This window comes from Pleuronectes platessa, chromosome 13 (assembly GCF_947347685.1).
Source record: "Pleuronectes platessa chromosome 13, fPlePla1.1, whole genome shotgun sequence".
Classification (NCBI taxonomy): Eukaryota; Metazoa; Chordata; class Actinopteri; order Pleuronectiformes; family Pleuronectidae; genus Pleuronectes; species Pleuronectes platessa.
The window spans coordinates 18148742-18169711 of NC_070638.1; the positions used below are offsets into that span (position 1 = coordinate 18148742).

Here is a 20970-nt window from a genome sequence, read left to right on the forward strand (position 1 = left end):
TTTGACTAATTTGTATTGCTTGAATAAATATGATAAAATTCTTTATAATTCCAATTGATAAAAATAGTTTATGTTTTGATATTGTCTTTTTGCAGACAAGAATCGACATCCGTCACGTGATGTCGATTCTTGCCTGCTAATTGCTCATTACGGTCAACGCTATCAATTGCACATCATACTGTGAACATTTTATGTAAATTGAATGATATTTTATTTCCTGTTGCCAGTAGGTGGCGCCATCAGTATTATTACATATAGACTAATAGATCTGTTTAAGTAGAGGCTCTGATGTAGCTTGAGCAATTTTTTGTCAATTGGACAATGTTACAAAAACTTATTTTTCACCCTGATCAGTAGGTAGCGCTATGACCCTGAGGAAATATTGCCACATAGAGCTGTTCAGGCTTGGACTCTGTTCATGAGACAGAGGTTTGGTGGTGATAGGACTATGCACAGTGGAGTTATAACAACATCCTGTCCTTTGGCGAAGGATGAACCTTCGCTGTACCTCAATGTTGACACGGTTTGAGGAAATGTCCCAATTCTGAGAGAGAGAGAAAGAGAAAGAGATGTACCCTTTGCGAGACATAAATATTATTTTGATCTATGACCACTGACACTGTCACTGCAGGAGTGGAGTTGTTTGTTGACGGCTCAGCATCGAAGGATTCATGGTCCATGTTTGTCCAATATACAGAACATCTTGTTTTGATGGTGTTTAAATCCAACTTTGACGCCACGCCCTGGTCACACTGTGCGACGAAAAATCGATCTTTGAGTTAGTTTGTATCTCCATCTTGTTGAGATGAGACTCATTTCAATTTAGTAGAGGTGTTTTTAATTTTTTTTAATATGTTTTGCTGTAAATATAAAAAGGTGTAAAAAAAAGGTATAACGAGGCAATACTTGCTCTACCCTTGTCTATTATAAAGTTAATTTTATCAATGAAATAAAACCAGGTGCATATTTATGTCTTGAGAGCTGTGTCGCTTCACTGACTCCTCCAGGCCGATAGGGGGCGCCGTGACGGTGGGCGCAGGGTATAGTCGGATGTTGACAGGCCCGCTGCTCGGCTCCAGCTATCACGTTCCCAGCTGCCTCCTCATCGAGAACTTTCCGTGACTGCAGAGACTCTGTCCGCGGCGAACACATGGCAGCCGAAAGGCAAGTTGTACCAAACACACTGGGTAGTTTTTAAAGTACATTTGAATGTGCTTGTTTCCATTCGGCTGTTAAATGGTTGCTCTTTATTTCCGTTTTAGCAGCTTCCCCGATAGCTTCATTGACGACGATCCACAGAAAGCTCTGGAGGTAAACACAGCACTTAGCTAGCCAACAAACACACCACAAGCTGGTTAGGTCGACATGTGGACACTTTTTCTAGATGTCGCTTCAATGTTATCTTTGTCTGACGAGATGTTTCAGTATAAAGGGCATAATGTGTGGTGCTGGGGACACAATCTCTCCTGTTAGCATGGGTTTTGCCACTGTTACTAGCCTGCAAAGTTAGCTAACGTTTCCTTTTAGCATCACTTTGCACAATTAAAACAGGTCATCGTTAGATACATCTAGAACAGAGTAGCTTTGTGTTACTTTGCCTTTTGAAAATCCTATATTTCCAAGTAATGAGCAAATTTCACTAGCACATTTTTTAATGATTGTTTCGATATGAAAGCCTGTAATCACCCGTGCAACGCCATGTCAGCAGATTGTAATATAAATCTTTACTGTTTTGACATTGTTTTTTAACGTTATATTTTAAATACACTCCTTAAGTGACTCCTGTATGGAGAGTATTACAGTTAGCATTTCATTTCAGGTTAAACATTACTCACCCATCAGTGCCTCTGAATCACCTCTTCCACTCTTGGATAATTCTGTTCAGTGTAATTTGCTTCGTGTTACTTTTTCTACCACTAACACAAATCTTTCTAAATTGGCACAGAAGTCTGTCTATTAAAACGCCTCGTCTTTTCTTCTAGGCACTGAATGAGGCCTTGGAGGGAGACTCTGACAACGCTGAGTGGTTTTGCCAGCGTGCCTATGCCCACATCCTTCTCAAAAACTACAGCTGTAAGCCCACATACTTCATGATTTGAAAATAATGTTCAGGAAATAGCCTTTAAAAATAACTTTGTATGATTAAACTTGCTTGCAGTAGATAGGAATTTCTCAAAATAGTATACAATATTGTGTTAATCAGACTTCATAAACTGTTCATTAGACAGAGTGATCCAGAATGTTGGTTAGGATAAGGAGTTGAGTAATCTTGTATTAGTTTGTGTTCACAAACTTAGTCTTCTAAATGACAGAAACATGTATTTTCCTTTTTTGACAGGTGCCGCTGATGATGCCAAAAAAGCACAACAGCTAAAACCCAGCCTGCCTCTGACTTTCATGCGAACAGGGTGTGTACTGCCTACTTTTACACAATAATATCAGATATTAAAGTGAACCAGGTTTTCCTCTTGTTTTCTGACTGATGAATTTGATGAATGTTACATGACGACAATGTTCTTGTTCTTGGTGATTTTAATATCTATGTCTGCAACTGCCTCCTCTTCCTCTTTAATTGCATTTTTTTTTAACTTTTAGATTATTTTGGTTAGGCCCAATTTGTCAAGCAGCCCATTCATGTCAGAAGGCACACTCTTGACCTTGTGCTCTCCCGTGGCTTTTTTTGTGGGCAATGTGAACCAGATCAATTTTGCAGTCTCAGATCATAATGCAGTGCGCTTCCAGGTTCCACATCTCTCACTTGACTCCAAACCTCCCACTGTATTTTTCTTCCGCCCACTAAACTGTCTCTCTGTTCCTTACATCTGTCAAGCTTTAACTGCTTTCCACACAAGTTTTACTTCAAATCAACAGCAGGCCCTCTCTGTGGAAGATCCTCTCAGTGTTTTTAACATTGCACAAATATATACAATTCTATAGCATCCACCTGTCCCTCTAGCTGAATTCCCTCTTCTTTTTTTTTAATCTGTATTTCAAACGCTTGGCTCAGATATTTTAGCTATTTTGAGCTAATCCCCTAAGACTGGTATTTTCCCATACCATTTTAAACATGCTACTGTTTGTCCTCTTTTAAACAGTCCTCCCTAGTCCCCTCTATTAGGCTGTTTCTAAATTTGAATCCTACCTGACCTCACCTCTGCATTTCACAATAGATAAGGATGTCTTGATCAGCTGTCTGAAAACGTTGTTGGTATCAGAGATGTGGTGCTGGATTGGTTTATCTCCTGTCTGTCTAATAGGTCCTTTTCAATAATGGTGGGACATTTTTCCTCTTCTTGTGCGCATTCTCTTTTGTGGGGTACCTCAGGTGTCTATTTTGAGTCCTCTGTTGTTTGTCATCTATATGCTACCATTGGGGCAAATACATAGCTATGTAACATGTTCTTCTGTCCATCGAGTGTGTAACATGTTCTTCTGTCCAAACTGCAGAATAGCAGAGTACTACCTTAACCACTATGAGTCAGCACAAGAAGCCTTCACTCAGGGACAACAGCTCGATGGTGAGTTAAGCCTGATTTGCCCTCGGGTGCAATTCTTTTTGTTTTTTATCGTCCATCTTGTTACCAACCATTTTGCAGCAGAAACCTGCTTACTTCACTTCATTTAATGTAAATCTTCAAAGTTAAGAAGACAATACATTCCAGAATAGTTTGTTTCTGGTAGCAGTTGGACAATGTTTTATATAACTGTCCATTTGGTGTTGTAACAGATGTAGCTGCATGTTTGTAACTGTATATGACTGATATATATGACTTTACCATGACAGATTTACAGTTTGCTTTTTAAGTCGTATAATCCAAATTTACAGCAGACTTTAGGCAGATCCACTTTAAACTTCCTCTTTTAGAAAACCATAATCTTCCATGTGTGTTTTTCCGTTCCATTCTGATTGCATGTTCATAAATACAAGTGAACACATTTTTTATATATTTTCACTTATAATGAAAAAAACTCAAACTAGAAGAGTACTAATATAGTACTGTCATATCTAACCATGTTAAATTAAGTAGATACATTTTTTTAGATATGCCCTTTTATATGTATCTTGTCCAAATCTGTATGGGCTCTCCCTTGGGTGATGCCCCGTCCCGCCAGAAAATTTGTTCAGTAGTTTTTGCATAAACCTGCTACCTAACATTGTGCTCTCTTTTTATTCTTTTCTCATTAATTCCTTAAGCATTTTCAATCTGTTATATGTGATAAGACAACAAGAAAACAGCCAATCGGTTAAATATCTTACAAGTGCAGCGTTATTCAATTATCATAAAAGGCTATTTTATAATCCTTTTTGTGGTTGAAGCTGTTGCATCACATTGTCCAGCAGGGCTTAATGGGTTGATGACTTTGTGTCTTGTTGTGTATGGTCAGTTCACGTGAGATCAATGTTACAAAAGAGCTGTAGATTCAGTGCTTGAAGACCAAAAACAGGGATTCCTCCAAGATGTCACTTAAGGATATTTAAAAATCATTAACTTGAGTAATATTAATGCAGTTTGGTACGAAACAGCCGCAACAACACACAGATAGCCACTGCATATCCTGTGAACATGTAGAAGAAAATCTGTAGCTTTTTTTTTTGAGCATCACTGTCATTGAGGAATTAGTGGATTTTAGTGGACACATTTTAAGGATTTATTTCATTATAAACAAGCTCTGTTATGAAAGATGTTTTTTGTTGTTGTTTTTTTGGACTATTTCTTCTACAGGGTCCAAGTATCATTTAGAAGCAATCAATGAATCTGTGTTCAGATTTAAATCTACCAAAAATAGCATTAAAACAAAACCAAAACTTTTTTTTACTTAGTTTGACCCATCCACAAAATGTATTCCCATTTCCTTTAAGAAATTTCTCTTTGGAAACAAACCTGTTCAATTATGACTTTGGCCTTCTACTGCACTTAGTCAAACCACTTCAGACCTAATGCCTGAAAATCTTTTCTCTAAATGATCTAATAATACTGTATTTAAAATAGACATACATATATATTATCTTGAAAGAAAAGGTAGAGTAAAAAGTTGTATTCCTTTCTGTATTTTTTCCACAGTTTCTGACACATCATATGAGATTTGGATCAAGCGTTGTGAGGAGATGATGGGGGGTAAGTGAAACATTCATGTCTGTGTTTTTACTCGAACTATATTTGGAGCAGATTGGTTTAGAATATTAAATTCATGAGGATATTAAACAGTATTTTATTAAAATGGTTGAATAAATTTATTCAGAATCTTCAAAAGCATTAAATGTTGTTACACAATATTACCTTTGGCGGCTTTACTTTAAAAAGTTTCAGACTTCAAGTCTATTACCAGTCGCACTCTAACTTCTTAACCGGGTTTTTATGTAGCTGCTATCAACCATGCAGAATACAGATAAGCATACACACACACCCATGAATCTACAGTTTATGCACATAGTGGTAGCATGTTAAGACAGAGCTGCTTAGTCCAATAAAAGATGCATGCCATGTCTGGGCGGCGTGTTTCTGCTGCTAGTGATGCCTGGCCCCTCTGTATCGTCTCAAGTAAACAAGAGCATGAGTTTTGACAAACACGCTTCACACCAGCATGCACACGTACTCCCAGGAGCAGTATGATTCATCAGAGTTAACTTAACTGATGTCTGAAAGCTCCCGATGAGACCCAACCCCTTCATAAGCCTGCTCAAAGACAGAACACGCACACGCACATACAACCCCTTAAAACTTGAAAGTACCCTACTTGCATTTGCTTACACTCACACCAGGAGCATTCGTTGTTTCTTCTGGTGACAGTATGTTTACTACCAACACACACACACAGCACCTGGATATGCCATCACATGTGGCACCCTGCTTTTATCAAAACACACGAACAGAGACAGTCACATAGCCGCCTCAAACGCGACCTCATTAAGACAACATTAACACGCCTTCTCTCTCTCTCTCTCTCTCTCTCTCTCTCTGTCTCTCTCTGTCTCTCTCTGTCTCTCTGTGTGTGATGAAAGCAGTGAATAATGTATGATAGCATGCTGGTAAACGGTGATCATCTTTGCTTGGTCTCACAGGGATTATATTGGGCGTGGATGGACCAGTAAACAAACTGGTGGCATAGCATTGAGATTGTGTCTTTTTTGGTGTGTCAATGTGTAGGCACCTGTGTGCTTTTGTTCATCTTCTGAGAGATGGGTCCAAAGTTGTGTTCTTATAGTTTGTAATAATCATATCTAATTGACTAGACTTTGGTTGAGATGATGTATGAAATGCATCCACCTGCACTACATTCAACCTCTTCTCACTGTCCCCCTCTAGATTGTACTCAGAACGGCAGCGAAAACGTGGTGAGTTTCTTTGCACGACCACCTGGGGGCAATGTTGCTCTCAGCATCGATAGCCAGCATCATCCATGAGTGAATGCTCGAGCTTTGAAGAAGAAATCTCTACCAAACTGCTTTTATGTTTTTTTACTCATTTGTGTCCTTGTTGTTTCATCCCTCTCTCATCACGGCGTCTTCCTCTCTAATTGTCATCCCGTCCCGGGTGCTGAATGACCCTGCAGACACCGGCGGTTCCACCTGTCAAGTAAGTATATAATTGTAAATATTCCTTATCCAGGCATCAGTTTAAGGTTTTTACTGTGCCTTTATTATGCCAGCTCAATATTTAACCAAGCCACGGTGTGTCAAAGCAGCTCCACTCCATATAAGTGTGTAGATAAATTGTGCATAGACAATAACAACAAGCTGCTTCTTGATCATTTCATTTTTTTATTTCTACATTGTAATGATCACATCAGTCGTGGAAATAAAATCAAGGGCTTCTCATATTAGTAAGCTGTGTATAATGCAGACTTTTTGATTGCTGTTATGTGTGTGTTACTTGCAGACATGACTGGTACCAAACAGAATCTCAAGTCATTGTCACAGTCATGGCGAAGAATGTACCCAAGGACGGTGTGTGTGTCAACTTCACGGACAAAGAGGTACAAGCTCATCTTAAATGTAGGATTGAAGGGGTGTGTGTCTGTTTGTAAAATATACAGAGATGGGTTGGCTCTTGGGTGTTTCCTCAGGGGGGCCCATTAGGTGGGTCTCACACATACACACCCACGCCCGCTCCCCATAGATCCAACTATGCCTCCAGTGGTGCCTTGTTAACATTGCCCCCAAAGTACAGATCTAAGAACAATTTACCCTCCCCAGCTTCTCCAACCTCCTAATTGTCTGTAGATAAAAGGCATAGCTGATCTAGGATCAGCCATCGAGCCCTCCGGGGACAACCATCTTTCTTTCTCTTTTTCTCTTTTCCTTTCAGTCTTTCCATTTTTCTCTCCCGCTCTCTGAGGGGTAACTGCAGGGCACCCCAGGGAGCAGCTTTGTCTTTCCTAATAGAATAACAAACTGAGTTTACCCCATTTCAGAAGTAATAGTTCACTAGCTTTGAATCACACAGTCACTTGTTAAGCTGCCTGTGTACTGCGAAGTACAGACAACTTCATATATATTTTACAAGGTCAGTTTATACAAAAGAAATTAAAGATGAAAAGCAGTGGTTCCAGTTATTTTCCCTTTTGGCTGAGTATGCAGCAGCTGTATACCTACAGACGGCGCAGAAACTCAACTGGAAATGAATAATACGGGTTTATTAGCTTTGTGGAATTGCCCAAAAGCTATTTAAGGTAACTTTCTATGCTTTTATCCTCGATGAAGTAAAGTTTTGCATTAATTGGCATACAAGCTGAAAATTCCACTTTCAGAGAAGTGGTGGGCGTTAAGTCACACTTTGTTTTAGGTTGCGATGAAGAGTTTCACACAACACCCAGTATGGTTTTTTTTTTTTTTTTTGGAAGAAGCATCTGCTAAACGATGGGTTTGTAAGCAGTTTGAGGATCTGGGCAACAGCCAAGCCAATGTCCCTCTAAACCAACACCCCCTCCCTCCCAGTGAGTGACAGGCTGTTAGCAACCCCCAGTTGATAACTGGTCACACTGTGGCTGAAGGGGACAGGACAAGGATACTCTTGGCTGTCACACACTGGCCACATTAGATGATTGTTCACATGCTGACAAAAAATATTGGTGCCATGGTTAAAGATCAAGGGTTGCTATTTTTTTTCAATCTAGTCTAAGGTTTATAAATCTGTTCTGAAAGAATGAGTAATTAAATTTTCCTGATATTGCCTCATAAAACTGTTCAACATATTTGTATGTGTTCATCGTTCCTCACTTCTAAACTGAATGGCAGTCAGTGAGGGCTAATGACTAATATCTGGGATTTTGGTGTCCTCAGCTCAATACCATGATTCAGTTGGCATCAGGGGAGAGCTACAACTTTCACCTCAACCTGCTGCACCCCATCGTCCCTCAACAGAGCAACTTCAAGATCCTCACCACCAAGGTACCACACCCATCATGTTCAGTCATCTTTATTAGAGCCTAATATGCTGTCTTCAAATCAAAGGGCAGTCCACTTTATAGGAATTTAATGTTTATTTTAGCATTCATGAGTTTACCTTCTGGCATAGATTGTCAGTGACTTGACATATTTACTGAGACAGAAGTAATGCTCATGAAGCAGAATCAAACACCGTTTGTGAGAGCTACATGCTTCAAAAGCATCCATTGTGTTAAAAGTTCCATCGTGCTCTAAAAGACTTATCAAAGTGTTGCGATGTGTGTTCTTTGAGGTTGGAGCATAAAGAACAAAGAAATGACAGCGGTTTACCTGGATGGGATCATGTTAGCCATAATTGACTAAACTCTGATGTGAAAAAGCTAATTAAAGATGAATATATTATATTAATCCCAGGGCTTATTCAGCCCTGTCAGTCCAGACCACGGTTTATGTCTTTGTTACATGGTTTACATTGGATCTGGGTAGTTTTGGTTTCTTAGGTTGTGCCTTAGGTAGCGCCATAGACTTACTTTTTATTTGAATGAAGAAAATGAATGAATCACCTACTTCAGTCTCAGTGCTCGACACTAGTCCAAAATGAATGTTCTCCTCATACAAGCATTATACAGCTTGGCATACCCACAGGGAGTGATGCACCTGCCCTACCAAGTCTGCTTACAATTTTCATTTTCTGTCTTTTCATTGGACTGTGAAACAGTTATTTGAATGGTTCGGACTGCTCCTTTCTGTGTTTATCATTTGCACTGCGCACTGCCAACCAGATCGAGCCAAAGCGAGGCCGCCATCACTTCCGCCTCTCCATACATTGTCTATTTTTACAAATTCTGTTTACACAAATGTTCGATGAAACTATGTGTGTGCCTGTGTCAGGACAGGCTGTCTTTGAGTCAGAGAGAGCGATAAGTGGGCAGCAGTGTTTAGCGCTGTTACCTTTTCCTCAAGTTCTGGGACTGTCATACAGAGGCTACACAATTCTTTCATAGTAATAAACTGCATACATTGATGAACATTATAGAGCATTTTACCTCCTCTGGTCCTGTCATGTATTTTTGCAACATGCTTCTCACATGAAGTACTATCAGATATTTTTCTCAACAGCTAGCTGATCTGTCGTGGAAAATAAATTAGTTTAGCACTTACACAATGTCTCTCTGTCAGCATAAACAGACAAGAAAGAAACATTTTAGGTCATGGAAACACTTTGGCTCAAGTTTTTGAAAGTCAATGAAAAGTCACTGGATCAGATCAGAATCGTTGGAAGAGTGGACGTAGCTTTGACTATTAAACATGTCAGGGAACATTTTTATGACACTATAAAGAAAATGTGATATAGTAATGATGTAGTTATGTCGCACACTGGAGAAACGCAGGCGCTTCTCCGCTTCTCTCAAGTGCAGAGCTTCAGACATCAGATAACAATAAAAAAGGCAAAGCAGAAAATGATGCAGAGTTTAAGCAGCTCACTGAAATTGTGACTTATCATGACTTGGGTTACCACTCTGAGATTAACATCTTAATCTCTTCAATAATTTAAAGCCTTATAAAATAGGCTGTCACCACCTATAATTCCTTAACGCTGGTAAAGCTCGTTGTAGCTGGAATAAAAATGAGAAAATCCAATCATGCTGCAAACAGAGCAGCTCCTGTAGAGACATTAGCACAGTTCATCTGAGCAGCTAACCAGAGATTCAAGCATATGCACAAATCCTCACTCCTACACACACACACACACATCTATTAGGGCTGTACTTGCTGCAAGTTCCTCAGCACGGTTTAACAATGATTATGGGCCTAATGAGTAGGTAGGGCACTTTTTAACTATAGACTAATTAGTGTGTTATTGTAGAGAATGTGGGCTAATGAGTGTGCTGGCTGAATGTGTGCTGATTCAGGGTTTAGACCCACTGTCAGGTTATAGCCTGTGGATCAAGAGGCAGGTTTAGTGCGAGTTGCGTTGATTGTTGTTTTAGTCATCAATGGGAGGGATTTGTTTTTTAGGGCACTAATCTACCTGGCCTTGTCTGTACAGTACAGCTTAAACCTCTTCTTTCTTCCCTGGGATTCCTATGGATACTTAGAAACTTATTCTGAGTGACCGTTGTGGACAATCTTTCAAGAGCTTATGGACAGAGATAAACCTATATTACCCTGTTATAAGTTGAGGTCAACAAATATCAATCTCAATTTATTAGATTGGAATTTTTGTCAGTAAAATGATAGTTTGTATTGTACCCACTTCATCAGACACAGCCACATAGGTCTTACTAACATACAGGGCTTGGTTATGAGCTGTATTAAGAATCATCAAGGTCTGTTGAATGTCACGATGGATTCATTATCTGGTATAGTGTTTTTTTTAATCCAGTTTTTGATCCTTTTTTTACTCTAACCAAATTTACGCAGAACATAGCATTTGTGCTGCAGTTCTCAATAAATTAGCAGCCGTATCTATGTATATTTAGCAGCTTATTATGCAGTCAGGTCCTGGACTGATCCTCTGATGCAGTTTGAGGATTTTGCCTCAAGAAAATAATGATAATGAAGTCATCTTCACTCTACAACATTTACATTTACTTCAACTAAAGCACAACTCCACACACAGAAAAAGTTTATTACTCAGGAAACTATGATATTACAATATTTATTGCTAGTAGAGCACATGGGCCAACTGCCCGATTGTAGAGGAGATAGTCTGCTCCAATTTCATTAATTGAAACTCCGGTTAATCAACTCGTTATTTTTAATGTAGAAGTCCACTTGGTAACCCTAACCCAGTCTTCAACCTCCGATGAACTAAGAGAAACAAACTAGTGGGAAGTACTTCACCTGAAGTTGGTGAAGCTGGTAGTAATACCATAGTAAAACTGCAGTGGCAAGAAAATTAACAATCATTAGTTCATTAATTTCCTCATTCAAATGTAAAGACTATTACCTGCTGAATTGACAACACACCAACGTCAGATGCTCGCCTGTCTACAAACCAATCGATGTCTAGTATAGGTAAACACACCCCACAAAGGAGATAATGACAGAATGTATCTACAAAATATTGAGTGCACTACCTGAATTACAATGTCAAACCAAAGCAGACTTTCATATTTGAAAACTCCCTAACTTTAAAAAAAAGTTACAAATGAACTAACTCCAACATTTTATGCAACATTGATGTGATGTAAATGTTTCCAAATGAATCTTAACTATGAAAGTCCCAAAACAAACCAACCCACAGACCGACGGACAGCAACACTGATATTTATTTTAATTTATTTTACAGTGAGGCTTTAGGGGAACGAAGGCACAGCACGTCCTCACAGGTGCTGGAACTGTGAAGAAGTGATGTGGAAAAATTTGATTAGTAGCCTTAAATCTGTATTGTGTGCATTATATCCAGCGGCTCCACTGTGCTGAGCAGAGACTGACCTGCACAGAAACTGCCCCCTCTCAAAAAGCACTCACTCACTTTCTCACTTTTCCATGGCAACAGCAGACACTGCATACCAGAGGTGCACGTGGGTTGCAGCTTAAACAAGGGCTCAGTCTTAGAGAGACCACAGCTGTAGATCGTCTTAGACTCCCTCTTATCTCGCTACACTCACTGTCTGTTCTCTCTCCACCTCATTTACCTTCTTTGTGTATGTTTTGTCAATCTCCTCATGCCCCCTCACTGACACACACACAAACACACCTTCAGTCTTTGTCTGTTTTAGGCTGATACAAACACGGACACACACACACACACACACACACACACACACACACACACACACACACACACACACACACACACACACACACACACACACACACACCTTGAGGATAACGAGAGAGAGTGCTGAGCCCTCCTCCTCTCCCACAAAGCCCTGACTGTTCCCTGGTCCACTGGGTTCCTTGGGTACACATGGGCCCTGCATACACATACACACATATAACACCGAGCTCATACGTCCTTATTGATAAATATAGCATTCAGAGATTCAAACCAGCAAAAAAGCTACTAAGTCACAACAAACTACAGGTTAAATTAATTCACCACAATGTAAGAGACCCCAACACACTGAGCAGCTCTCTCGCTGCACGTCTCATTTACATTTTTGGGAGGCGTTTCATTTTCCCGAAGCCAAGGAGCCACTGGGGAGAAAAAACATTCAAATGAACAACGGCATCAGCAAATCAAGTTTCTCCAGATTGGCATGCATCCCTAATGAACGTTTCAAAAAAAAAAACTGCATTGCCCTCGGAGCTGTTGAGTCCCAACCAATGTCAGTGTGTCTGTCTCTGTAATAGCCTGCCCTGCACTCTTCGCTCCACAATGTTTACGCTTCATCTCCTCGCTGTCTTTAAAGACAACTTAGCAGGGGAAGGCTAAGCTGGTCATGAGCGTGCACGATCATGCACACACACACACGCATACAAATACAGAGGCTAAACAGTAATCTTTCAACACACTTGTGCCATTTAACCAAAGTATTTACTGTGAATGTGTGCGTGAGTGTCGTCTGTAGCACATCATCTTCAGTGTGACCTCTTCCTGTCCTCCGCCATGACAGACATTCCAACCGCAGGGGTCAACGCGACAACGGGGAGCCAATTACACACCAGTGTGTTTGATCAGAACAGACGGCTGACACAAACCCACACTCACGCACACACACACACTCCGCAATTTCCGATCCGGGCTCACTCGTCCATTCAGTTTCAAACTCATCTCTTTTCGGCAAATAGCTAAAGTGGCGTCTCCCCTCTTTAATTTCCATGCCTGTCAAAGTCTAAGAATGTTTATATTTATTTCATTTATGTGCTTTTTTCGAGTTTGTTTTGAAATCCACGGGTATCTGGAAAATTGAGGGAAAGGATGCTGGGTGAAGAGTCATGGCAGGGGGGCGGGGGGGGGGGGTGATGGTTACAAACACATGTGACAAGCGACACAGGAACCCAGTGCCCCTCTGTAAATAGTGTGTATGTGTTTGTCTGTGTGTGTGTGTGTGTAGTATTCTATAGTTCAGCCCCTGGGGTCCTGTGGGTGGTGGCCCCTGTGTGTGGCTCTGCTGTCACATCCCTTTACGAACCATCGCTTCCCCTGTCACACACACACAGAAACGCACCCAGAGAGACACACACACATGGCGCCTGGCCTGCCATGTCCCTTAAAAGCCAGGAAACACAGATGTGGCAGCAGATTAATGTTGTATGGCCCAGGAGCACGCACAGAGGGGCGCAAACACACTTCGACACACACAAAGGACCTCGGCTTGAGCTCTGCTGCACTTTGCTCTCCAAAAAACATTCCTGACCATAAACGGCACCTGCGGCTGGTAATACATATTAAGTTGATAACAATTCATTTTTCTGGTCTGCAGTGCTTGGTTCTGTCCTGCTCCCAGACTTTGTCTCAGCCATAAACTTTCTATCATTATGAACAAATCCAATAAAAGCAGACCAACGGGCGCATGATTTGCTGCCGTGTTACAAGCCTCATTAAAACCAAAAGCTCGACCAGCGCCCCTGGTTTGATTACTGCACTAAGATAATTTTTAGAATTGATATCAGAATATGAAACTCTATCCACAGGGGTAAAGAAGAATTTTGACCACATGATAAAAAAAAGACTTAAGATCTAAAGAAATCTAAGATAACTTGGTCAGAATTACAGGCTCTGCTGTAAAAGCTATAATTAGGCTGAAGTCCAATTAGCATTATTTTCCAGACGTGTCTGATCAGTCAACACTTTGATACCTGCTGAAGTCTTAAAAGCACAAGGCCCCTCACAGAGCTCAAAAGGTCTGGGCCCAGATTTAGGTTGCATATATCAAAATAACTTAAATGTACTTTATTTCCCAACAGCAGCTGCTTCAAAACAGCTGATCAGCAGGTTTTAATGAATCGCCATGGAAACACTGTTTGTCTTGAAAAGGCTTCTTCAGCCTTTTCACAGACAGACAGACCAAGGTGCTTGATTTCTCTAAACTGCGTCAGCATGTTGATATATTCCTAGAGGTTTTTTTGTTTTGAAGTTGCTGCTTCAATGTTTTATCCTGTTACTGTCCTGTTTAAAACTTCCAAAGTCGTCTGTGGCTGCAATTTAATAGCTTTCAATGGAAGAAATGGTTGTGTATCCCTCAAATTACTTTTTATTTAACAAAACAAAGATTTATTTATTTTATGCACTTGCCTCGGATTGGTTTTTGATATCAGTCCAGATATCTGAATCAGAAGGTAGAAGGAAAAAATTGTAGTGGTAAAACATTTCTCATGTCAAAGAAAAGCATAAACTTTTTCTTACTGAGAAGAAGTTTTATTTGAAATACAACTAACTCATTCAATCAATCGTCAAACTAGTTGCCGATTGTTATACATTTTCTGTGGATTAAATCATCTTTGCAGCTCTGCACAGTAAATCCCTGGGTCACCATAGTTGATAAATGCATCACTATAAAATGGAAAGTGAACAGATTTTAACTGTTAATAATATCATCCCTGTAAACTTTCTTTCCGCGATTTGCGGTGCAAACACTAGCGTGAAAAAATCCAGCTCAACATTATTGAATGTTTCTCGGTGAAATACAAGGAATTTTGAGGTTAGCTTCTCGTCTTACATTTTGTTATTAACAGGATTGCACTATTTTTACTTTTATTACAGAGCCAGATATTTTGTTACTCGTCATTTGTATTGATGATTCAGCCAGGAGGGTTTCATACAGATGCTTTTGAAGTGCTAACCGTCTGTGCAGAAAACGAACAGGGAGGTAAAGGTTACCTCCAGAATCCTGGGAGCTCAAAATAACTCCTTCAACCTCAACTCTACAGGGGTTGACTAATATGACCCACGTTTGTAGCAGTGCGTGTGATGGATGCTTAGTTACTTAAAATCCGAACTCTTCTTTGGTGTCATACCCTTTTCATTTACTCCCAGTATGTACAATATACGTAGGATTTGCCAAACTCATGTTCCTAACGACCACTTTTGAAAGAAGGCTGAAATGCCAGGCATCATAAAGAAGGTTTTGGATGCAACATGTTATTTTGGTGTAACAGAACACATTCTCATACAATCTTACCTTTAAGATATATAGATTGTTTAATATCATTTTCACACACACTAAAGCCATTTACAGATAAAACTCTGGAAAATGTCCAGACTACAGCCGCAATGTGCCTGGTCTGACTTGTTCTCAACATTATAAAAATCTCCAGAGGGTTCAGGCGTGGGGTAACACAGGAGGCAGGATATATATATATTTATAAGTATACATTCTGCTGTGGAGACCACTTGTTTTTGTTTATATTACATCAACGCCGGAGTCGTCTCTCTTCAACGTGTTCAGCACCTCGTTTTCAACCTGAGCACTTATGTTTTCAGTTTTGCATCTGACGCGTTTGACACCTCATCAACACGCCCACTCGCATGTGGGGAATTCTCCGGAGGTTCTCCTGCTGAGTTCTCACATGGGGCTCACAGGGGCCGGCCGGAGAAACTCTGGGAAATGACCACAGCAACTGACCAGTAAATTTGCATTTTCACATACAAGCCCCTCCGGGTAGTTTCAAGAGATTAACTGAAGTTCAGTTCTTGTCTGAAAGCAGTTAAGGTGACTTACTAGCTGTGTGAAGAATGGAAAAGGTGAGATCGAGAAAACAACCTTTCTAACTGTCTAAACTCTGTACCTCTGGATCACAGCATTAAGTGAGAATGTGATAATTAGCTACAGAAAGCAGTTCGACGACCTGACATGTACTCTGATACACACCTTGTTTGTGTCTGCAAGTATAAAAGACATGGTCTACTCTTACAATTGCCCTTGTAGTGAAAAAATGTGTTGCAGCACATGTAAAAATATAAACTTTGATTTTGAATTAAGAAAGCGAAATGTTAAATGAACCCATAAAATCTCATTTTGTGCACACATAAAAATGTTATACGACGGACTCTTGAAGGATTGGAGGAGCAACCTGTATTCTCAGCTGACATCTTCTTTTTTTAGCTCCACAGTCCTTCGCAGGTGAGCCAAAAAAAAAGTTAATTTCGGACACTGCACAGATGCCTGGCTGTGCACGGGGACCTTTGTGGGGCGGAAAGCGCTGACACATACCAAAGCTATCTATCAAAGCACTGCCACTCGCACTAGCTCATCACCCTCGCTGGGGGAAGGCAGCAGCGATCATGCTGTCTTATTTCCCTCAATCTGCTCCCCTCACTCACGCTCCTCTCGCTGCCAGTCAGCCTCTCTGCCTGTTCCTCTCTAACCTTGTCTACCTCTCGGTTCTCCTTCTCTCCTGGCACCCTCATAAATGAATCATCACATCGCCCAGCAGAGCAGAAATGTTCCTTAATTGCACCGACATAACCAGTGCTGTCTTTCATATCAAGCACAGGCATACACACATGCACACACACTATTAACGGGTGGAAGGGTGTATGTGTGGGGGGGGGGGGGCCACATAGTGCTGCAGCTCGCGTGTCTCGCTGGTGTGTGCCCTGTCAATGCAGCTCAGTGTTAAAAGTGTGTCCGTGTCCTTCCTCCACTCATTGTTTTCCTCCTCTCCCACGTTCTCCCGGTGTAATGATTTGGATCAGATGCTGCTGTGTGGAATTAGGATCCCCCCTCCACCACCACCACCACCCTCCTCCTCCTCTCCTCTCGCTCCCGCTGTCTCTCACACTGGCCCTCTGGCTGACAGGCATCTCGTTAGTGCACTATGTCTTGTCAGTGAGGTTTCAGATTGAGCTGTGCCCCCGCATATCCCCGATGTCTCTCTCTCGCTCTCTCTCCTGCTCTCTCGCTCTCTCACACACACAGACACATTCGCGGCTGACTTGACGGCCGCTCGGAACATTCGCTCTCTCTCTTTGGCCTCAATAATAATCAGATGTCCTGTACTTTTAAGATGTCACTTTAATGGAAGTGTTGTTTTCGTCTCTCGCACCAAAGCAGGCCATTTTGTTAACCATTGTTATCTCCCTTGTTCCCTCTCCTTCCCTAACTCCCCGTCCCCTCTTGTCAGGTGGAGATCAAGATGAAAAAGACAGACGGCATCAGATGGGAGAAGCTGGAGGGAGAAGGACAGGAGTCCAACATCAAACACTTCAATCCGAGTCAGTCCACGGCTTCGGCATTTATGCACCTTCCCCCAGCTTTCCTCCTGCATGGGCTCTCATCACTCCATCTCTCCCTCTTTCACTCAACCTCCTCTTATTCCTCTCTCGCTCTCCCTCTCACTCTCCCTGCAAAGATCAATATAAGCGCCTGTGTTTGTCTGTTCGGCACTAAAATGAGAGTGGGCAGTCGAGCCCTGCTAGAGTCTTTCATTAGTCTGACTGCAAAAGTAGGCAGGAAGAGCGAAAGGTATGACAGCGAAATATGACTCAGTTTTTCAGCCCACACATTCCTATTACTGACAGGATTAATTACTTATGTAAGTGTGTGGAGCAAAAGTTAAGTGGGCAGCCAAACTGTCCTCTCTGCACCCGGCTCACCCTCTAGGACGCCCTGTTCATAAGGGGCCTTCTTATAACTGTGTTACATTTAAATGCAATATTTGACATCTGACTTTGTTGGATCACTTTGCTGTTTGTGTCCACACTTGGCCTGAATACGTCTGCTGCTGTATTTATGTAAATCTGTGTCTGGATTACATTTCTGGCTCTCCATCTCTTGTTGGGATTATGGTGGGCGTATTGCATCCCCCCCCAAAAAAAACACTTCAAATCACATTGTGATCCTTCATCGTCTGAGTCGGACGATTCTGTAACAAATTGAGTAAACCCCTGTCTCGTGGTGAGGAGATGATGAAATTTCAAGTATATATTAAAACCTGAGATGTTTCTTAACACATTTGTTATAGTGTTAATAGGAATGCCACTCAGCGGCTTTAAAATCTTTGACGTTGCCTTAAAGCTAGGGTTGGTAATCATGGAAAAGCTAGAAAGAGCAGCCTACAGAATGATTGGTTGTGTTTACCACAGTTTAAACACTGTTTCCCTTTTCCATCAGATCAGCACCCGACATCCTCCAACCACGCCCACAAATGGGACAAGATGGTGGTTGACATCAGTGAGGAGGAGAAAAGTGAGAATCTGGAGGGAGACGCTGCGCTCAACAAGCTCTTCCAGCAGATCTACTCGGACGGTACAGACGAGGTCAAGCGAGCCATGAACAAGTCCTTTGTAAGTTTGAATCTAAAGTATTCAGGCACCCACAGTCTCCATTACAGTTAGTTTACACTGAATGAACCAGCTGCTTTCAGACACAAACTGAAGTCTGGACACCATTCTTTGTTAGTTTTTTCCAAGAATCGTGTTTCCTCAATCTCTACAACAGAGCGTCAAATTATAGATAGAAAATGATGTTTTCCTCAAGTTAAACTATAAACAGAGCTGTTTATTTAATACCTTTAATCCACAAAGTAATCTATTACAAGCAGATTGGACTGATGCTGCGGTTATTAAGTGTAATTAATGAGCTTCCGTTGGAGTGTTTCGAGTTGTTTGTGTGGAAGGATGCGTAACGTTGTGTGATTGCAGAGTTACATTTTGATTGGTCTGAATCAGCATTCTGTTATTAACCTGTGACATTATGGATTTGCTGTAATTTCCTGAAGCTGACAGTGTTTTAACATTCGTGTCAGGTAGTCGTCTCCATTTGCTTTAAACAACCCAGAGCTGTAGACCTTTAGGAGAATAAAGGTCAGCTCATATGGAGACTTTCTGACTTTTCAGCGTATTATGGGAAAAGAGAAAATTAAAAAGAAATCAACCTTGACCATCAAAACTTATGGAAAGTTGGTGCAGAGGACTAATCTAAGCCCTGAGTATTTTGTAAGAACAGAGAAGCTGTTGCATAACTACTAATGTAATGACGGACGGTTCCACTGTTCTCTCTCTGTATCCTCCCCGGGCAGATGGAGTCAGGTGGTACGGTCCTGAGTACCAACTGGAAAGACGTGGGCAAGAGAAAAGTGGACGTGAACCCACCAGACGATGCAGAGGTCAAGAAGTACTGAGCTCCTCTCAACCTCGCTCCCTACCAACATTTTTTTTTGTTAGGCGACATCTTTCTTCACGTTTGTCCTTCTGAGCTCCGGCAGTGTCCTGCTGTCCTCGGCCTCTGGCCGTCCAACCTCCTCCCCTAAGTGACTTTGTTGCTCTGGCGCCCCGCCTGAGTGCAGGGACCCTCAGTGTTCCCACTGTCACTCGCCCAAACCACACATAGCCCATCGTCTCCAGGCGCTGACCACCAGAGGAAATAAGTTAATTAGAATAATCTGTTGAACAGATTGATTTTCCTTTATCTGATTTTTAAAGGCCATTAGACTCAAAAGGGAAGTAATGTCCAGATTAAAATGTGACTGACCGATCTGAGACACTCAAATTCATCCATCAGACCTAGTTTTTTCACAACGCCTGAAGCCTTTTGTATTCGGAAGCCTTTATGACTCTATTATCAGCACTTGTATAACAGTGTAAAAGAACAAGTTGAGATGTTTTACTGACAACAATTAATTAATTTCTTGGCTCATACAGTTTTCTTCTGTGTACACTCTGTCTAAAACCAACAGCAATACTATTCTGCTAACTGACTAATCTGGAATCGGTTTGACTTGTCAGCCAGTGGCTTTGCTTCATTCGTCCTCAACTTCAGTGTAAATAAAAGATTTGTTGTTTGGCTCAAAAATTTCACTGCGTTTTCTGGTTTGTTGTCTGTGGAAATAGTTTTGAGACAGGTGGAATATCTGAGAAGGGATCAGTCAGGCACACAAACAGCAAAACATTATGACAGGGAGCCATGCTCTGTGATTATGTGCTGGGAGGGATGAAATGTTGCATTAGTGATATCAGTGCAGGCAGTTGAGATATGGTTGCCGGCTTGAGGACATGGTTTCCGATCACAGTTTCGATTGTCATCAAGTCGGATAGTCCCCGGAGTTGTTTGGTCAGCAGGCAGGGATGAGGCCCAGAGGTCGAGCGGTGATCTACAGTAGCAGATTTGGACGAGCAGCCGCCTGCCCGGTTCTCCCACCACATACTGTATGTGCAGGAGCTGGAACTATGAGGGGGCGTCCTGCCAAGGCAAGAGAGCATTAATATGGATCAGCCTCCTAACCGCATCATCAAGCCTCTCACACCGAGTTAAGTGTTAAATTCATCACACATCGTTTCATCTCTCGTGACGATCAAACGCCCATTCGTGGCTCTGGATGGAACTCTCAGCCTCACACACACACACTCCTCCACTATCCACTGACACACACACACAAACACACCGCCCCCATCCTTACCCCCTACCCCCGCCTGAGGCGGCTCTGTGACATCAAAAGGAGCTAAGCGCTTTGCATCGTGGGTAAGATCTGGGAGCGTGACGGCTACAGAGTCTTTAGTCTCATTAAAGAGTTCTAGAGCCGCAACTCTCACATTAAAGAAGTCTGGAAACTTCTTTCTGCTCACGCCTTTAGAGCAGCTACCAAATGTGACACTTCTCAAAACTGAACAGTCTGGAAGAGAGAGAGACGAGGGCTGGGGGTGGGGGGGGGGTCCTGAATAAACCCACTGCCCTGTTGTAAGTAAACTG

The 20970-nt window shown here is 41.6% G+C and overlaps 1 protein-coding gene across 2 annotated transcripts; it reads left to right on the forward strand.

Moving 5' to 3' along the window:
* Positions 1 to 1052: 1052 nt before the first annotated feature.
* Positions 1053 to 20076, forward strand: sugt1 (SGT1 homolog, MIS12 kinetochore complex assembly cochaperone). Of its 2 annotated transcripts, none has more exons than XM_053438183.1 (13): positions 1053 to 1164; positions 1266 to 1311; positions 1983 to 2073; positions 2339 to 2408; positions 3448 to 3518; positions 5064 to 5117; positions 6306 to 6334; positions 6553 to 6575; positions 6879 to 6975; positions 8282 to 8389; positions 17408 to 17498; positions 18397 to 18569; positions 19304 to 20076. In XM_053438183.1, the coding sequence occupies exons 1-13, from the start codon at positions 1151 to 1153 to the stop codon at positions 19403 to 19405; spliced, it is 969 nt and encodes a 322-aa protein (XP_053294158.1). In that variant the 5' UTR covers positions 1053 to 1150; the 3' UTR covers positions 19406 to 20076. The 2 variants fall into 2 exon arrangements, with proteins under 2 accessions (XP_053294158.1, XP_053294157.1); XM_053438182.1 differs by having other exon boundaries at positions 1054 to 1164; positions 1263 to 1311.
* Positions 20077 to 20970: the final 894 nt, after the last annotated feature.